Source organism: Diabrotica virgifera, chromosome 6, assembly GCF_917563875.1.
Source record: "Diabrotica virgifera virgifera chromosome 6, PGI_DIABVI_V3a".
NCBI lineage: Eukaryota > Metazoa > Arthropoda > Insecta > Coleoptera > Chrysomelidae > Diabrotica > Diabrotica virgifera.
The window spans coordinates 82,977,447-82,999,253 of NC_065448.1; the positions used below are offsets into that span (position 1 = coordinate 82,977,447).

The following is a 21,807-nucleotide window of genomic DNA, read 5'->3' on the forward strand; positions in this document are numbered from 1 at the left end:
ATGGGACAAGAAGTCTAAGAAACAGATTTTTATTGGGTATTCAGAAAACGTTAAGGGTTTTAGGCTGTTTGACCCAGAAACAAACTATAAGTGAAAACTCTGCAGGAGATGTGGAAATATCAGTTTCAGTGGGGGAAAATGAAAACTTTCCAGAAAACCCAGAGTTACTAGAGCAAGAAACTGACACAGAAACCTTGCTACACCTGATAGTTCTTATGTAAATGAATCAAGTGATATTAGCGAATATGAACCTGAAGAAGATATGCAGGGGCAGAATATACCAGTGGAGGATAGAGACAGACCTCAGCGTATCGGAAAACCTAAAGAGTTTTCTGATTATGTGACATATCTATGCACAGAAAATAATCTAGAAAATGATCCGATTACTGTCCAACAAGCTCTGGAAAGACCAGATGGGAATAATTGGAAGCAAGCAATGTTAGAAACAGGCTGACTGACATTCCAGAAACAGGCAGTGTGGTAGACTGTAAATGGGTTTTCAAAAGAAAGACTGACAGTGAAGGTAAGACTAGATATAGAGCTAGACTAGTGGGCAAGGGTTTTACACAACAATATGGTATTGATTATCAGGAAACTTTTTATCCAGTAGTGAGGCATTCCACTTTTAGGTTATTGATAGCACTATCGGTTAATTTAGGCTTAGATATAACTCATTTGGATGTGGTCTCATGGTGTACAATGATAATCAAGGGGCTCAAAAGCTTTCACTGAATAGTGTATTCCATGCTACTATAAATAACACTTTATTTATAGTATCATGGAGTATTCCATAAAAGGTCGAGGCACATAGACGTGCGTTATCATTTTGTTAGGGATACGATATCCAGAAAAGAAATTGAACAGATATTTAGAAACAGCTGATATGCCAGCAGACTTATTAACTAAAGTTTTGCATAGTGCTAAACATTATAAATTGATGAATTGTTTGAATATTATAATATTGTTTGTTTGGTTTCTTAAGGTTATATTGTATTTTGAACTAGTGGGGGTGTTGGTAATATATTTAGTCCAAAATAATGTTCTGTGAAGATGACTTATGTCATATGCCATGTACATAATGTATTATGTTAGATTATGTACAATAAAGCATGGTTAACCTGGAAAGAGAGAGGACGAGTAATCCCTATGACCAAAAGTGAAGCCGAACTGACACCAGAGATTTTGATCAGCGACGTATCTTTGGGGTATTGTTATGGATTGAGTATTTAAAATGAAAAAATGAAATGTATTTAAAATGAAAAATTTGTGTACAGTAACCCTAATAGCACAAGGACGTCCAATGGACGTCCATTGGACGTCCTTCACGGACTTTAGGGACGTCCATTGGACGTCCGTTTTCGTCCGAGGAACGTCCTTTATACGTCCTATTTTGGTCCAAATGTCGCGCTACCGAACGTCCATTGGACGTCCATCTAAGGTCCGAGGGGACGTATATTGGACCTTAATCGGACGTAATTTGGACCTTGATCGGACGTCCTAGGGGACGTAAATTGGACCTTAATCGGACGTAAATTGGACCTTAATCGGACATAAATTGGACCTTAATCGGACGTAAATTGGACCTTAATCGGACATAAATTGGACCTTAATCGGACGTAAATTGGACCTTAATCGGACGTAAATTGGACCTTAATAGGACGTAAATTGGACCTTAATGGGACGTAAATGGGACCTTAATCGGACGTAAATTGGACCTTAACCGGACGTAAATTGGACTTTAATAGGACGTAAATTGGACCTTAATCGGACGTAAATGGGACCTTAATCGGACGTAAATTGGACCTTAATCGGACGTAAATTGGACCTTAATCGGACGTAAATTGGACCTTAATAGGACGTAAATTGGACCTTAATCGGACGTAAATGGGACCTTAATCGGACGTAAATTGGACCTTAATCGGAAGTAAATTGGACCTTAACCGGACGTTCTAGGGGACGTGAATTGGACCTTAACAGGACGTCCAATTTTGGTCCAAATGCCACGTTGCCAAACGCCCAATGGAGGTCCACTTAACATCCGAAGGGACGTTCGGTGGACGTCAATTGGGCCTTCATAGGACGTCCCAGTTTGGTCCAATGTCTTGCTGCCGAACATCCATCTAATGTCGTGGGAAATAAAAAATATATTTTTTAAGGAACTTATATTACATCTTATATTAAATTACAATTATTGGATATTACATTATTTACATTAAATTACAATACACTTCTCCAAGAAATGAACGCACCACCTTAAATATGGGGTATTTTTGATGTCTCGTATTTCCTAAACCTGTTGTTTCATCTAAGTGATTTTTTTTATAATATTATAGCCTAGGCTATAGGTTACCTCCTTAAGTAGAGTAGAGTAGAGTAGAGTAGCGTATTTATTGGTAATAATGTACAAATGTACTTTTACAGGTCAGCAATAATTAAAATTGTCTAAAATTACATTAAAAGTTGACAGTACTTCAGTAAAAAAAACCTATTACTAAAATTTAAAAACTAACACTAATTAAATTACAGGACAAAACAAAATTTAGATCTGAAGTACTCCTCAAATGAGTAGAAAGCACCCATCAGAAGATAATTTTTAATTTGTCTCTTAAATTGGTTAAAATCAAGACTTTTAATAGATATTGGTATACAGTTATAAAATTTCAATTAAGCTTGTCATGCACAGGGAGCTATGCTGTAATATATGTACATTATATCATATCGCTCTCTATAGTAATGAGTGAGCCTGCAGACAGAAAACAAATGGTTCCATATGTGCAGGCTCACTCATTACTATAGAGTGCGATGTGATATAATATATATTACAGTATAGCTCCCCGTGCATGACAAGCATAAGGAGGTACTTAACCTATAGCCTAGGGCCTAGGCTAGAATATTATAAAAAAATCACTTAGATGCAACAACAGGTTTAGGAAATTCGAGACATCAAAAATGCCCAATTTTTAAGGTGGTGCGTAATCGGCTGTATATACAGGGTGTAACAAAAATACACGTCATAAATTAAATCACATATTCTGGGACCAAAAATAGTTTGAATGAACCTAACTTACCTTAGTACAAATATGCACATAAAAAAAGTTACAGCCCTTTGAAATTACAAAATGAAAATCGATTTTTTCGATTATATCGAAAACTATTAGCGATTTTTTATTGAAAATGGACATGTGGCAGTATTATGGCAGGAATATCTTAAAGAAAAATTATGGTGAAATTTGTGCACCCCATAAAAATTTTATGGGGGTTTTGATCCCTTAGATCCTCCCAAACTTTTGTGTATGTTCCAATTCAATTTTATTATTGTGGTACCATTAGTTAAATTCAATATTTTTGTTTCTTAGTATTTTTCAGATAAGGCAGTTTTTATCGAGTTGCAACTTCTTTTTTAACATGTCTACATAAAAACTTTATGGGGGTTTTGTTCCTTTAAACCCCCCAAATGTTTGTGTATGTTCCAATTAAACTATTACTGAGGTACCATTAGTTAAACAGAATGTTTTTAAAACTTTTTTGCCTCTTTGTATTTTTTCGATAAGGCACATTTTATCGAGATCTGGCTTCTTTTTTAATATGGTTCAAAATATCCCTAAAAATGTAAAGCATAAATAAGTCTGCATATTATTACCAAGTCTCCATAATCGTACTTAACCATATACAAATATGTGGTGGATTTGACAAATATTCAAAATATTTCGATAAAAATTGACTTTTCGAAAAAGCAATAAGAGGCAAAAAAGTTTTTAAAACGTTGTGTTTAAATGGTACTACAATAATAATTAAATTGAAACGTGCACAAAAGTTTGGGGGGGTTTAAAGGAACAAAACCCCCATAAAATTTTTATGGGGTGTCCAAATTTTACTATAGTTTTTTCGTAAGATACTGCTGCCATAATAATGCCACATGTCCATTTTCAATAAAAAATCTCTAATAGTTTTCGATATATTGGAAAAAATTACTTCATCTTGTAACTTCAAATGAATGATAAAGGCACAGAGACTTAGATGGCGAGGTCACATTGAAAGGATGCCAAACACGAGGACTCCAAAAATGGTACTAAACTACACTACAGCTTCAAGAAAGAGAAGAGGAAGGCCGAAAAATAGATGGAAGCAAGAGGTCGAAAAAGATTTGGAAAGAATGGTGCTACAGGGTCAGAAAAGAAAAATGAATAACAGGAAGGAATGGAGAAAAATCACATATCAAGCCAGAGAAGATCTCAGTACATAAAGAAACGTGAAAATGAAGAAAAAATTATTGCACAATTATACCTGTTCGTCCCAAGAAAATAGCCGCAACTATTTTCTCCACTCGAACGCTCACTGTCCACGCTGCGCTCAAAGCCACCTCCTGACCGCCGACGAGGGACGCAGGTTCGCCTGTCGTTGTACAATGGTTTCTAGGGAGCTTGGTCGAAAGCAAAGCACGGACAGTACACGTAAATGTCTATGGAACCAACACCAATCCATCAAACTTTCTTCTCTGTTGACTTCTGGCCTTCTGGACAACACCGTCTGGCATAACCCAGGATCCAAGAACACCAGGACACGGCGCTTGCCCCGGTGTGGTTTTCGGACTGTTTGCTTTGCTGCCAACACAATACATTCACCTCAAACCCTGAAGAGGACAAAATCCTAAACGGGGAAGCACATTGAACGCATTTCTTCTAAACATTATCTAGACAAGCAAATCAAACAATGTGGCATGGCATGAAGAAAAAAAACAAACTTTTCAAGCCATGGGCCTCTAAGACCCTTGGTGCTATTATATATATATAACTTCAAAGGGCTGTAACTTTTCTTGTGTGCACATTTGTACTAAGGTAAGTTAGGTCCAATCAAACTATTTTTGGTCCCAGAATGTGATTAAATTTATGACCTGTATTTTTGTTACACCCTGTATATATCTACATACTTCGTCTAATTTACTAACTGTTGCGCGTCATTCGCGTCGTAGCCTGTGAGGTTGCATGATACCAACACGAAATATTTAGGCGGTAGGTGTGTTCTTTTTTAGAATCACTTTGCCGAGTACACTGGAATTACAGCCACTAGACATATTTTATTATATACGCGTAGAAATAATATTTGAAGATTTCTATTAATGTTAACCTAAAGAAATACACAATAATATGTTTCATTTAATTTGTATAAATGGATTATAAAGCGTTTTTATGAAGCAGATTTGTTCGGATCACACTGTAACTGTAATCGAACGAAGGTGACATTTTAGAATAAATTGGTAACATTTATTTGACAGTTACGGTGATGACACTTCATATTTGTTTATATTCTTTACTATAAGTATCTGTTTTATTTATTATATTTACTGTTTTTATTATTTACTTTACTATAAAAAGATCCTCTACTATAAAAATATAAATTTCACCTAATTTTATAACGACTTGGAATAATCGAGGTATCTGACAACTTTTTAGTTGTTATTGTAGACATACTTATACAAAGAAACCTACCGGCTTTTTGCCAAGAGTTCGGAGCCGTTTTTTAATTATTAACAATGCAGTGCAAAAACTCTTGCACTGCAAATCTTAAAAGATTATAACTTAATTCTTGTTCTCTATTTCTTAAGTTTTTACTTATTTACATTGAATATTAATTTGTTTTGTTGTATAATCCACGTTTACAATAATTATGTGACATATTTGATTTAAAATGGATTCAGGATCTTTTTATACTTTGGCAACTATGTCAACTTAGATCTCTGGCATAGATAATGACATGCAACAGTAAGTAAATTAGATGGACTGTAGGTTATATTTGGTTCTTGGGACATCAAAGTATATTTTTTAGACATTCTTAGTCACTGATGTGACATACCTCCGATTTGTTTTTTCATGAGTTTTGTAAGAGAGACTAAAAACTTTTTTATAGTCACCTCCTGTTTTCATATATTTTTTGACATGTTTTGTAGTAAATTCAACTATCTATTTACTACAAAACATGTCAAAATTTACATGTGAAAGCAGATGATCCTAAAAATGGTTTTTCGTCTCCTACAAAATTCATGAAAAAGCAGATAGGAGAATTATTGTACATTACAAGTCAGTTACATAAGTCAGAATTGCACATCGATAATGTTTTGATGATTTCTACAGTACTGTAGTAGATTCTACTGTACATACAGTTTACATCTACAACAGTTTTTTTCTGGTCCAGAAATCATCAAAACATTATCAATGTGCAATTCTGACTTAAGTCCTTTTTGCCAAACATAAAAAAACAATCTGGTCATAACTGACCAATGAGCAATTTTAATTTAACCTAAATTACTACTGTTTCTTAAAATGAAGAGCTTACCCCATAGCGTCTCTTATCTAATCTAACAAGATCGTGCACTATTCTAACATACACAGGCACAGCATACAAGCACTATGCTCCGTTTTTCACTATCACCTATCACTCAAACTAGTTCAAAAGGATTTGTCCTCTTCAATCTTCTAGTTTGCCCATTAGTATCGAGGAGCTGGATTTTCTCGATATTCTTGAACTTATGAAGTTGATGCTCGTGACCCTGCTATCTTCTTGATATTTGTTGAGAAAGTAATAACTTATTATGCATGGACAATGTGGACTTTCTTCCAACTAGCCAATACACTTTTTATATCTCTCTTTTGCCTTTCATAGCCACAAGGCTATACATTTCCTTCTTGGTTTTTTTTGTAGGCCACTTTCAGCTGATTCTAAAAAAAATTAAAATGAACGGTAATTTTTCTATTCTTTACAATTAAAAATCAAAAGAAATAGGTACCTATTTACAGATAATAATATGCATGTATAAATGATTCGTTTCATAAAGAATAAAGAAAATTGAAAACGGATTTTATAATACTTACAAAATTGTTTAAACAAGAGATCTAGCCAGAGCCCAGAGCAAAAACTAGAGCAGACAGTACAGCAAAAAAGCCACTAATTTCCATTTCCCACACCCCCTTATCGATGCATTTTTTTCCAATCAAAATTTTTACTTTTTTACTAAATTTTTAGGTTATCGGTTATGTTATGAAAATGAAATGTGATGACCAATGACCACGAGACGCTACATAGATACTCGCGCGGTAAATTTGAAAATGAACGCAAATTGAACAGTACAATTAATAAATGGCCTCTCTTAAAATCTTGTAATGGAAAATTTTACCCCTCCAGGAAGACATTGTACTATGTTCATAGAATATCTTGTGGTAACTTTCCACCCATAATTTAATCAGATAGATGTTCACGGAATAGAACGGTAGTACCTACATTCCTGGAATGTTTTGTGTTGTTAGGATTAAACTTTTATTTTATTTATTCTTGAATATTTCCTATTGTTAAACATTGTAACCAATAATTTACAAATAAGATTTTCATTACATTACATAAAATCAAAAACATTTTTTGGATATTAAACTATATAGTTTGTTTATAATTGTAATAATTGTATATACAATTTTGAATTAAGATTCTAATCTTTTCGATTTAAACTACAGTAAAACCTGTGTTACCGGCCCCCTGCAAACACCGGCCACCTGTACTAACGGTCAGTTTAAAAATTCCCCAAACCAATTACAGTAAAACCTGTCAGTAACGGCCACTAAAAATGAAAAAGCTATTGGCCGATATAGAAAGGTGACCGGTATTGCCAGTTTTTGTAGTCTAGATATAATTGGTTTGGGGAATATTTAAACTGGCCGTTAGTACAGGTGGCCGATTTTATCGGGTGGCCAGTAACACAAGTTTTACTGTATATGTAGACTACAAAAACTGGCAATAACGGCCACCTTTCTATATCGGCCAATAGTTCTTTCATTTTAGTGGCCGTTACTGACAGGTTTGACTGTATTTCATTAACGTAAAGTTAACGCGTAAGTTAATATTTTATTGAATTATTTTGCTATTTGATCCCGTAATTGGTATAATGTGTCCAATATAATATATACGCGTTCATAAAACGTCCGTATTTCGTCCAGTATGGACGTCCAAAGGACGTTCAACGTCGGACGTCCAAAGGACGTCCATATTTATTCCGTCCGAAGGACGTCCAACGTCGGACGTCCAAAGGACGTCCATATTTATTCCTTCCGAAGGACGTCCAAAATGGGACGTCCAAAGGACGTCCGTTTATAGTCCATGGACGTAAGGACCAAAAATGGACCTATTTTGGACGTCCAAAGGACGTCGTGTGCTATTAGGGAAATGTTTTATTAAGTTGCTCATATTACGTACATATGTTTCAATACGTACATATGTTTTTATTACGAATTTTAGATGAGGATTTACTTTATTTTTTATGACATTTGAACCCTCAACGAACACCCACCACTGGTAACCCATTGTTATATTTGATGTGACCGCCATGTTTTTGGTGCCAAACAAACTCCAAACTGACTTCACTTTTTGAATGTGTATTAAACGAGTTTTACCCGTCTTCTCTTAGACCAGTAAGGATCTGCGAAAAAACGTCTATTTTTGGATGTGAGAGGTGGCATTCGGATTTTTGCAGATAAAGTTAGGTGACACCTTCAGTAATAATAATTGACTTATGCTCATTCTCAAATATGCCCGGAACATTAATAAAAAAATTAAAATATTTAAAAATTTCGAAAAACATCGATTTTTTTCTGCTTTCTTTGCTTATAACTTTAAAACGGTTCGTTTTGGAACAAAGTCGTAGAGAAATAAAATAAAGATAATTGAATTTTGTATGATATACGACTGGTAAAAAATGTCTTAAGGTATTACCTTTTCTGCAATATAGCAATAAATACAAAATAAGGGGTCAAAATAAGTCTGTTGTTATTCAATATTTTTTAACCACTTTGGTGGCACTTAGAACCTTAGTAATTCGCTTAGGAAATTCTTTGTAACATACTTAAATCGTGTACCAAATTTCATTAAAATCGACCTAATAAATTTTGCATAATAAATTTGCAATCTAATTTTTTTTAAAAAAGTTCAAATTTTTAAAAATCTTTCTGAATAAAAAGTAGACCATTTAGAAGTTGGCTAATTTTTTTACATATAAAGAGATGCTCTACCTATCTCATACACTTTACAGAATTAAAATCGGATTATTTAAGTGGCCCCAGCAATGTTTTAAATTTATAAACAATTTTTTGGCTTATAAACAAATAGCTTTGTTTAATAATAAAAAAATTAATTTTTAGCAATGCAAATAATTAAAACCGGTATAATTTGACTTAAACTTTCAAATGCTGTCAGCAGAATTGCTGTTTTATTTTTTAATCAAACGTTATTCGCGTTCAAAAATTGCAATTTCTCGATTTTTTGAAAGTTCCACCGCGTTTATCTCGAAAACTATGCATCCTACGAAAAAAACATATAAGAACATTTTTTGCTTAGAATTACCCAAGATATACAAAAAAATGTATTATTTTGCGATTTTATGTAATTCCTCAAGTTCTTTGTTTATAACAATCTTATCGACATCCGGATCCACTGTTACCCAAAATATTAGTGTTCTACGGGTCAAAATACATAAAAACTTGGGTAAGTCCATCTAAATAAAGGAGCCCGTAGCACCCCCTCCTGGCCACAGCACTAATTTGTTTATAAGCCAAAAAATTGTTTATAACTTTAAAACATTGCTGAGGCTGCTTAAATAATCCGATTTCAATTCTGTAAAGTGAGTTAGATAGGTGGAGTACTTCTTTATATGTAAAAAAATTGACAAATCTTTGTATGTTCTAGTTTTTGTTGTACAAGATTTTAAAAAATTTTAATTTTTTAAAAAAAGTTTAGATTGCAAAATTATTATGCAAAATCTAGTAAATCAATTTTAATGAAATTTGGTGTACGGTTTTAGCACATTACAAAAATTTTCTAAGCGAATTAGGAAGGTTCCAAGTGTAACCTAAGTGATAATAAGGACAGGCTTGCTTTGCCCCCTTATTTTATATTTATTGCTATTTTGAAGAAAGGCTGATAAATTAAGACATTTTTAACCAACCGCATCTGATAGAAAATTTAATTTTCTTTGTTTTATTCCTGTAGGACTTTGTTCTAAAATAAATAGTTTTTAAGTTATAAGCAAAAGAAGTAGAAAAAAAAAACGAAATTTTTTGAAATTTTTAAATCATTTATTCTTTCTATTAATGTTCCGGGTATAGTATTTTTACTACAAAAGCGATATTACGTAGGTTAACATTTTTGACGTAAGAGAACTGTCAAAACATTAGAATGTGACTTTTCACATTAGAATGTGACATTAGAATGTCATATTCTAATGTTTTGACAGTTCTCTTACGTCAAAAATTTTTACCTACGTAATATAGCTTTTGTAGTAAAAATACTATATATTTTTAAAGTACAAGCCTGGGTTGACATAATATCTAATTAATACAACAGTAATTTGGAATTACTACCCATTTATTAAACGTAGGTACATATTACGTAAATATAACTAATTACATGTAAACAACCATTCATGAGGACGACATGCTCATATGAAAATAGTTCGCACATGCTTGTAAATAATTCTTCGTTGCGCGCGCCCGACGCAGTTGATAGTCCGAGAGCTGGATACATTACACTCCTCCCTCCTAGATGAATTTACTCATCATAGTCCTCCAAATACTTTGGAGGTTTTCTTATTCGAGCGGGTGGCTTCTTGACTTCAGAGACCTGCTCTCCAAGTTCTGGTTCTGGATCTACCAAATCGTTAGGATGCGGGAAAAGCTGTTGCGGAGTTTCGCGTATTCCCGTTTCCATCGAGGTTGACGGTGTAACTTCGTCTGTGGTTTCCTAGTCACATACACGAGTTCTTATTTGGTCAGAATGACGACGTAAAATTTTACCATCAGGTGTTTGAACTTTGTAGCTTAATGGCCCGGTGGTTTCAATTATTTTGGAAGGAAGCCACTTTTGACCAGGAGTAAATGACCTTGCAAATACAGTCTCGTTTTCGTGAAAAACTCTGGGCCCTGCTTCCTTAGGATATTTGATCTCTTGTTTGGATAGCATCTCTTTCCTAAAATCAGGCTGTAGATGATCAAAAAGTGAGCCTAACTTCCGCCCCATTAATATTTCGGATGGGCATCTCCCTGTCGCACAATGGGGTGTAATGTGCTGAGTAAGGAGATATCTGTGCAATGCTACTTGTATGTTGGTTTGTTCATTGCTATCTGTCATTTTCTTAAGTGCATTTTTTACATTTTGTACCATGCGCTCCGCTTGCCCATTACTACTTGGATGGTACGGTGCAACCAATGCTTGTCTAATAAGGTTTTTCTTTAAAAAATCTTGGAACTCAGCCGACGTAAAACTAGTTCCGTTATCCGATACGACAACATCTGGGATGCCATGAGTGGCAAATAAACCGCGTAAAATGTCTATAGTCACAGCACTAGAGGTATTTGGAACGATTTTTACCTCCAACCACTTTGAATATGAGTCTATGATTATCAGAAACATTTTCCCTTTAAATGGACCGGCAAAATCGAGGTGTATCCTTGTCCATGGAGCTCTGGCCCACTCCCACGGATGGATTGGAGCCTTTTTTGGCATATTTCTAGACTCCTGGCACTCGCTGCATGTATTTACTAGGTGTTCAATTTGCTTGTCGAGATTTGGCCACCAAACATATGAGCGTGCCAGTGACTTCATTTTTACGATTCCAGGGTGTGCTGAGTGTAGCAAGTTCAGTATTGTTTTCCTCCCTCCAAGTGGAACTATTACCCTCGTACCCCATAACAGGCAGTCTTTATAACAGCTAATTTCGTGTTTACGTTGTAGATAAGGAGTATATTCGTCTGAAAATTTAATTTTCTCCTCAGGCCAGCCTTTGAATGCCCACTGCAAAACTTTAGATAACACTGGGTCTTTCTTAGTTTCATTAGCGATGTCTTTGGCACAGATTAGTTTTTCTGGGATGTTCTCGAGCATCAAAACGTCATCTGAGTTTGGCGGTTCTGGCGCATTTACCTTTTGTGGCAACCTGCTAAGAGCATCTGCATTCTGAATTTTTGCACCAGGTATGTAGCATAATTCGTAATCATACGCAGATAACATAAGGGCCCATCTAAGCATTCTGGGTGACAGTATCTCTGGGACACCTTTTTTTGGATTAAAAATACCCAGCAATGGTTTATGGTCCGTTTTTATGCTTATTCTCCTGCCATATACATATTCATGGAATTTTTTAACGCCCGATATTATGGCCAGTGCTTCTTTGTCGATTTGGGCGAAGTTTCGTTCCGCAGACGATAGAGTACGACTATGGTACGCCACTGGATATTCGCGTCCCTCATCATCGCGCTGGCTAAGCACACAACCTGCCCCGTAAGGGCTAGCATCACACGTCAAAAATAAATCCTTGAGTTCACTGTAATGTCCCAACACCGGTTCTTTTGCCAAAATGTCTTTTAATAATTCAAAAGCTTTTTGTTCTTTGAAACGCCACTGCCACGGAACGTCCTTTCGGAGCAGTGCATGTAACGGATTTGCAATAGTTGCCTTGTCTTTTAGGAAAGCATGATAAAAATTTTAAAGTCCAAGAAACGCTTGTAATTCGGTTTTATTAGTCGGAGCAGGCGCATTGGTGATTGCCGCGATTTTGTCTTTAGTGGGACGTAAACCGTCTTCACTAATTTGAAACCCGAGAAACTCTATTGTCTTTGTTCGAAAAACACACTTTTCCTTACGTAAATGCAGCCCGTCTTCCTGGAAACGCAATAATACTGCGCGCACTTTTGAGTCTAAATCTATTTCTGATGTACCTACTATTAAAATGTCATCGTAATACGGTAGTACACCCGAAATACCAGTTAATCTAGTGTCTATGAATTTTTGAAAAATTTGTGGAGCCACGGATATACCGAACTGTAAACGATTGCATTTAAAAGCTCCCTTATGCGTAATAATTGTATGTGCCTCCGCGGCTTCGCGGTTGATACTTAACTGCAGATAAGCTTGCGCCATGTCCAGTTTTGCAAACACTTTACCGCCCGCGAGAGTGGATAAAATGTTCTGTACCGCTGGCATTGAATAAGGTTCTGGATTTAGCGCCAAGTTGAATGTAGATTTGTAATCGCCGCAGATCCGAACCTCTCCGTTTTCTTTGCAAACGGTCACAATTGGGGTGCACCATTTTGGGTGTGTAATCGGCTCTAAAACACCCTGCGCTATAAGCCTGTCCAATTCAGCTTCAATTTTGTCTTTTAGTGCAAAGGGAACCTTACGTGCTTTTAGCATAATTGGCCTTACATTTTTGTCTAACGAAAAACTTACTGGGGGACCCCGGTAAGATCCCAAATCCGTGTTAAATACATCTGGGTATTCTTCTGGATAATTAATAATGGAATAAATCTGACTTACCCCTGCTATGGTTAATCCTAACCTCTCAAACCAGTTTCTACCCAGAAGACTGGCGCGGTTTCCTTCCGTGACTATAAGGGGAAGCTTGGCTGATCGTTGACCCCTTTTCACATCCACTAGACACTCACCCAGTATGGGTATCACTGTATTTTGATAATCGCGTAGAATAACACTGGATTAATTTAATTTAGGTCGATTTTCACTAAATATTTTATGGTAGGTCGATTTGCTAATCACTGAGAAACTTGCGCCCGAATCAACCTCCATTTTCACATTTTTGTCATTGAGTAGCACGTCTACTAAATATTTACCGGTAATGCTATCAGACGTCACGTTAAATAACGAAAAATTATAGTCGCTACTTTGATAACAAACACTTTGAGTATTTGATGTCGATTCCTCGGTAGTCTGATGCACTTTGCGTCTTTGATTTTGGTCTTTCTTCTTACCAAAACAAGTTATTTCAATGTGTCTAATTTTCATGCAAAATGTACAGGTTGATTTAATGTGTTCACAATGTTCAGGAGAATGTTCCTTTTCGCACCGAAAACACTTTTTCCGTTCGCGATCAGCTGATTTTTGTTTTGATTGTCCTGGCTGATTTCTACGAAAACTTACTGCGTTCACCTCTGTGTTCAACTCACTCTCCCGTAACACCTGCAAACTTTGAACAGCCACTTCGTGTGCCAGGCACATGTACTTGCGCGTCTTTAAGTTTTAACTTTTCTGTGGCGAGCAACTTTTGCTGTAAGGTCTCATCAAGAATCCCACAGACTAATCTATCTCGTAGCATTGTGTCCAGGGCAGTTCCGAAACCACATGGCTCTGCCAATTTTCGCAATTCTTTTAGATACACAGAAATTGTTTCACCAGTTTGCTGATTTCGCCTATAAAACTTAAATCTGCAGACAATTTCAGACGTTTTTGGCGCAAAATGTTTTTTCAACTCTGCAGTGATCTCTTCGTAGCTCGAATCACTAACTTTTGCTGGTGCAACCAAAGACCTTATAATTTCATAAGTATTTGCCCCTCACAGACTCAGAAATGTGGCTCTTTGTAGCCGGTCCATTTAAAGGGAAAATCGAGGTGTATCCTTGTCCATGGAGCTCTGGCCCACTCCCACGGATGGATTGGAGCCTTTTTTGGCTCATTAGTATTGAAATTTTCTATGCTTCCGTAAGCTGCCATGTTTACTAACCTTGTCTTATTATATCTCCGGGATGAACAAAGCACTTAAATTCCATTTATCCTCGCCGCCAGTTTAAAGTACAAGCCTGGGTTGACATAATATCTAATTAATACAACAGTAATTTGGAATTACTACCCATTTATTAAACGTAGGTACATATTACGTAAATATAACTAATTACATGTAAACAACCATTCATGAGGACGACATGCTCATATGAAAATAGTTCGCACATGCTTGTAAATAATTCTTCGTTGCGCGCGCCCGACGCAGTTAATAGTCCGAGAGCTGGATACATTACAATATTTGAGAAGGAGCATAAATCAATTATTATTAACGAAGTTATCACCTAACTTTATCCGCAAAAATCTGAATGCCACCTCTCACATCCACCTAAAAACAGATCCTTACTAGGCTATCTCTTTTCTTGTCTAAGTGGTTAATTACTGAACTCTACAAAAGCACATGGCGTTTTTCTTATTTTCTAATTTCCCAGTTTATCCACTGTGTTGATACTTTAAACAACAGATTCTTTGTGTTTGGTATCTGATTTTCTGGGCCTTCAAAGGATCTGGCTGAATAGAAGAGGTGGATTTCATTACTGAAGTAAGAAAATATAGTGAAGAAAAACACCTGAATTTATTTCCCGTGGGGGACGGCTTACAAACTATGCCACCATGATAAGTTCTGTCGACATGTCATATCCTCTCCACGTCGACCCTCCCAGCCTCTTCTGATAACAAGGATTGGCTAAGTGCCACGCTTTTTTTAATAGTCTTTTTTTGCTTTGCTTTGCAACGGTGTGGGGTTCTGACGTCATAAGTCTTGAATGACGTAACCGGATGTTTGTAGCAAAAAGAGCATACGTCATATCTGTGGAATGACATTTGAACGACGTATGTGTCACGTCAAAGTGGTCAAGGTCAAATTATGAAATAAAAATAAAACCAATAAAATTTGTATTAGTTTATTTTTTATTTGAAGAGAAAATGTAGATTAATTAATAAAAAGACAATTAAATAATTTGTATTTATTAAAAGTTATATATGGTTAAGCTCCAGCTCCATACCTTTTAGTAGTGGGTTTTCCGGAATATTCGATTATTTAAAAAAGAACAAGGTATGTACACAAATGTACACACGTTTTTTAAAAATTTATTTAAACCATTTTCTATTATTTTTTTTTAGCAAAAATCAAATTTGGATTTCTATTAATATGGAAAGAAATGAGGGAAATGAAGATACAGTAATAAATATAAAGGTTGAGAATAGAGTTGTTGTCAAGCCTGAATTCATAAAAAATGAACCTGTTCCAGTTTATCTAAATAAATATGTTGATGACTATTGGCATGGAGGTTCTGATATTAGATTGGACCAAATTAAAACGGAATTATCAGATGAACAAAACCAAGATGATTTAGCACAATTCCAGTATCTCAATAGTGATGTTGATAATATAAAACCAGAGCATACTGCTAAAGGAAGTCAAAGCAGTCAAGATGGTATGTATGTTTACAATACAAAGGGTTGTGAAATTGTCTAAATTTTCTTGGAAATAAGAATTTCTATTTTTTAGTTACTTAACCCTTTCATGGACACGACTGCATATGCAGACACTTACAAAGGTAAATCACTGCATATGCAGCGGTGTCTGCAAATGGGTTAAGTATTTATTTATTTATTTATTTATTTACGGCATCCATTTACAAGTTTTACACACAACAAGACTTTTACAAGTTACACCTCAACAGTAATAAATTATTAAAATAATAAACACATCAGAATAATACAAACAAACATATTGTAAGAACAATACAGAACTACAACAAACTTATTGTAAGATACCCCTTAGTTGTTTTTTGAACAAACCAATTTTGGAGTCAAAAATATCCATTTGTCTTGGCAGGCTATTAGTACTCCAAACCAATCGTGTAGTCGGTTCATTTATACCAAAATTAGTGTGGTGAAATGGCACTGAAAAGATTTCTGATTGTCTGTTGCTTCTACTAGGAACTTTAAGACTAAAAAGTGATATCAATTGAGGACAATCTATGAAAGCATTAATAACTTTGTGTAGGAAGCATAAATCTTAACAATGTCCTCCTTGACTCAAGTGTTGGTAAATTTAGACTATCTCTTACCCACTGATAGTCATATTCCTCTCTCCTGTATCCACTCTTATAAGCTGCTACCCTCAAAAATTTATTTTGGACTTTTTCAATATGTTCAATGTAACAGTTGTATGATGGGGACCATACAACTGATCCAAACTCTAGAATGGGCCTAACGAGACCACAATAAAGTTTTCTAAATGTGAACAAAGACAGGTCTGCAGATGTGCGTTGGATAAATCCCAGTACTTTCATCGCCCTGTTTGTTACTTGATTGATGTGGCATGAGCATGACAGTTTGGTGTCTAACTAGATTCCCAAATCTGATACTTCATTTTTAGAGGCTAATGGCAAGTTATTAATATAATAAACGAATGTAATTGGATTTCTTTTCCTCGAGAACGTCATTTTATGACATTTGTTTATATTAAGTGACATTCTGTTTAAACTGCACCAGTCATAAAAAGATTTAAGATCTTCCTGTAGTATAACTTGTATAACAGCATCATCCCAGGATTGAATTTTTCTAAACAGTTTTACATTGTCAGCAAACATAAGAACACTACAATTTTTAATTTTTTCTACTAAATCAACCAGAAACAAGCAAAACAAAACAGGGCCACAATGAGAGCCTTGCGGCACGCCCGATTGAACTGTTATTTCAATCGAAGTAACACCTCCTAAGTTAACTGCCTGCGTATGGCCGCTAATAAATTCTGAAATCCACTGAAGAAGGGGATCCACAATACCCAAAGCTCTTAGTTTTTGTAATAGGACCCCATGGTTAACCCGATCAAATGCTTTAGAAAAGTCAGTATAGATCGAGTCAACCTGGAATCCCTCTTCAAAGCTGTTATATATATGATTGACATACAAAACTAGGCTGGCATCTGTTGACCTCCCTTTCATAAAGCCAAATTGTTCAGGATTAAAAATGCCTCTAAAACATTATGTCAGTTTCTTACTAACCAAACAATCAAGCAACTTTGGCAGCTCTGACTGATTACAGACAGCACCTGATTTAAAAATCGGCTTTAAAAAGCTTTTCTTCCAGAGACTGGGAAAGCTACCAGTACCAAGTGATCTGTTAAAAATAAACAAAATTGGTTTTGTAAGTACACATATACATTTTTTCAGAAAATAGGCTGGGATTTCATCCGGCCCTGCACATAATCGGTTTTTACAACTTGCAATAGTATCATAAACCTCAGTTGCTGTAAGTATTATGGAACTCAAACAAATCGAACTTTCAAAACTAAAAAAAGGTAAAGTATCTTGTTGGTCATCTGAGTAGACAGATATCTGCAAACATATTGGCAGAGTCCTTGACATTCAAGCCAACCCTGTCATTATAGACCATTGTAGTTGGTATGTTATACCCATTTCTTTTGCTTTTAATGTAAGACCAAAAATATTTTGGATTATCGGAAATGTTGTTTTGTATCCTATCTTTTTTTTTTATATTGTTACAAACGCCATCTGTTTATTTCAAACTATAAACACTAAGCATTTTTGTTGAACAGAATTTGAAACATTAAGAGTGATCGCCCAGTGGCTATAACTCTATTGGTTGAATGTTTCTGGATATACATTGGTATGTGTTTAATATATATAGCTGTGTAACAGCGTAGCAAGGGGCTGCGTGCTAGACATGACATGGCTAACTTCAAGCCAGTCAACATGGTTGTTACTTGTATGATTTATTGTATGTAAGATGTTTAGTAAGTTTTATAAAAATATATGTTTACTCAATACTATGATTGTTTGACTTATAACCCATTAAATAAAGTAGTTTAAACATGGCGCAGTCAAACAGCTAGTTGGGTTACAGTTTACAGTCGAAAAGCTAAATTTATAGCAACTTGTACATGAGGTACCATACATAACCTACAATGGCAGTGATGGGAATAAATGTAAAATTACCACCAGATTTTGACCTGCAGGATCAAAATGCTGCAAGCGAATGGAAGTTCTGGAAGACTAGTTTCGAAGATTATTTACTAGCAACGGGACACGACCAGTCAGCAGATAAAATGAAAATGTCAATTTTAAGAAATATAATTGGGGCTGAGTCTGCCAAAATTATGTCCACATTCGAGATCCCAGAAGCCGAAAATAACAAGTATGACTTGATGATATCACTAATCGATAAGTATGTTAATCCAAGGATGAATGAATCATTTGAAAGATACAATTTTATCATGAGGGTCCAGAAAGAAGGAGAGTCGTTTGAGCAGTTTCTTACTAGTTGTAGACATTTGATTCGAACATGTAATTATAATGAAATTGATCCAGAACAAACAGCTGAAGATAAAGCTCTGAGAGACAAAATATTAATGGGCATCAGAGATCCAGTTACTAGAGAAGCTCTATTGAGAGTGGACAAACTTACCCTACAAAAAGCCATCGAATTTTGTAGAACTAGTGAACAAAGTAAGAACCAAAATTTGAAATTTCATACCGAAAGAAAAGATGTAGACATAGGAGAAGTTCGTAAAGATAGGTACCAGGGCCATAGAAATTATAATAACTCTAGAAGTAAAGCGAATACCAATGAAAAATTCAAGTGTAAAAGATGTCAATCAACTCATGGGGCCAGAGAATGTCCAGCGTATGGAAAGAAATGTAAGAAATGTGGGCTTTTAAACCATTTTGCAAAGTCGTGTAGAGTGAAGAATATTGATGTCATAGATGAAGATAGCAGTGATGGATCAGCTGATAGTTTTGTAGGAAATGTCAATAAAGTATACCAAAATGTAAGTAGTCAAAATATTTGGGATGAAATTATAGAAATTGAAAACAAGAGAATTAAAGTAAAACTTGACACAGGTGCAGATGTAAGTATAATTCCATTAAAAATTTTTAAGAAAATTGATAAACAATTTAAAATTAGGGATAATCATTATGTACTGAAAGGGTTTGAGGGTACTCAGGCTAAAACAATGGGTGTCGTAAATTTATTTTGTAAACATAAAAATAAGTATGTTTACGAGGATTTTACAATTATTAATGGGGCAACTCGAGTTCTTTTAAGTGGTAAATTATGTATTGATTTGGGGTTAGTTAAACGAATCAACAATATTGAGAGTTGTGGTACTTTAGAATTAGCAGAAAGGGATAAATTTATAAACCTTAACCCTGAAGTTTTTAGAGGTCATGGTAAATTTTGTGGTAAACATAGGATCACTACAGTAGACAATTTTGAGCCAGTAAGTTACCCACCTGTAAATGTACCTGTCGCAATTAGAGATAATTTAAAAAATGAATTAGATAGGTTGACAAAAAGAGGGGCAATTGTCAAAGTTAACGAAATTGACCCCAGGGCAAGCATAAACCGCATTGTTATTGTGGAAAAGCAAAATGGTAAGTTACGTTTATGCTTAGACCCATTAGATCTAAACAAACAAATAGTCCGCAAACCAAGAGTAGTACATAAATTGGAAGATGTTTGTGCACAAATGATAGGTAAAAAGATATTTTCTGTATTTGATCTCTCTGAAGGGTATCATCATTTAGAACTTGACGAGACATCATCATGGAAATGCTGTTTTGCAACTTCTTATGGAATTTTCAGATATAAAGTATTGCCATATGGATTATCAAATTCCCAAGATCTGTTTCAAGAAGTAGTAGAAGATAAATTTAAAGGTATAGAGAATTTATTGATTTGTCATGATGATATGATTGTTATGGGAACAACAAAAGAAGAACATGATACAACTGTTAAAAAAGTGTTAGAAAGGGCTAAAGAAGTAGGAGCAAAGTTTAATGGGGACAAATTTCAATATTGTCAAGAAGAGGTCAGATTTATGGGTCAAGTTTTTTCACATAAAGGGATGCAAATAGATCCTGACAGAGTGGAATCACTTTGTAAACTTGAAAAACCAAATAGTAAAGTAGAATTACAAAGAATTTTGGGCGCATTTAATTACGTTAGACGGTACATTCCGAACATGGCTGAACATATTCAACCTCTTTGTCAATTACTTAAAAATAATGTAGAATGGGTGTGGCTCCCGTCACATCAAAAATGTTTTGATAATTTAAAGAACATAATTTGTAAATCACCAGCGTTAGTCCCTTATGATCCTAATCAAAAAATTATTTTACAATGTGATGCATCTAAAAATGGTTTAGGTGTTTGTATGTTCCAGAAATATGATTCTATTTTAAAATTAGTAGCTTGTGCATCACGAAATATGAATGATAGTGAAATAAATTATAGTCAGACTGAGAAGGAACTATTGGCAATTTATTATGCTACTCAAAAATTTCACAATTTTATTTATAATTTTGATGTTGACGTTCAATCAGATCACAAACCTATAATCTCCATTATGAAGAAGCCAATTTCCAAAATTGGATCAGTTAGACTCCAACGTTTAAGGCTTAAACTTCTCAAGTACAGATTAAATGTATATTTTGTTCCTGGGAAAGACATACATTTTGCTGATATGCTATCTAGGTCCAGTTTAAATATAGAGACACATGACCCAGAAATGTTTGAAATGGTCCACTCAGTGAGTAAACATTTACCTATGAGCCAGGAAAAGCAATCTGAGTTAAGACTAGCTACTAGCCAGGATGAGGCATTAGCAGTAATTTTTGATTTTTATTATAATGGGTGGCCAAAAGTACTATGGTATAAGAGATTCACTGTATTTTGAAGCTGGCATCGCATTTATTGATGACAAAATAATTATTCCGAAAAAACTTAGGCTTGACATGATAAAATTGCTTCACAAAGGCCATATAGGAGTCAGTAAAACTATAAACAAAGCCAGGAGTATATATTATTGGCCAGGACTTAATGATGATGTGACAAACTATATAAAAAAATGCAGGATATGTGAGAAATACAGACCAAATAATTTTAAAGAACCAATGATGCCTCATGACATTCCCAGACTAAGATTCAATAAAGTTGGTACAGACATTTTAGAGTATGGTTCAAAAGCATATTTAGTAATTGTAGACTATTTTTCGCATTGGTTGGACATTTCAATATTAAAAGATAAAACCTCCAGTTCAGTAATCAACTCATTTCAAGATACTTTTAGTAGATTTGGATATCCAGAAATTTTAATTGCAGATAATCTACCATTTACTTCGGTAAAATGTAAAAATTATTATAGAGAAAAAGACATTACAATTATGACATGCA

At 34.9% G+C, this 21,807-nt stretch overlaps 1 protein-coding gene across 3 annotated transcripts in view; it reads left to right on the forward strand.

Moving 5' to 3' along the window:
• Positions 1-13,495: 13,495 nt before the first annotated feature.
• LOC114339999 (zinc finger protein 883-like) overlaps positions 13,496-21,807 on the forward strand; it is an 81,958-nt gene continuing 73,646 nt past the window's right edge. For all 3 annotated transcript variants that reach the window (XM_028290703.2, XM_028290704.2, XM_028290705.2), the window contains exons 1-2: positions 13,496-15,652; positions 15,721-16,034. In XM_028290703.2, the coding sequence (XP_028146504.2) occupies positions 15,749-16,034 (286 nt within the window). In that variant the 5' untranslated portion in view covers positions 13,496-15,652; positions 15,721-15,748. The remainder of the gene's footprint in view (positions 15,653-15,720; positions 16,035-21,807) is intronic.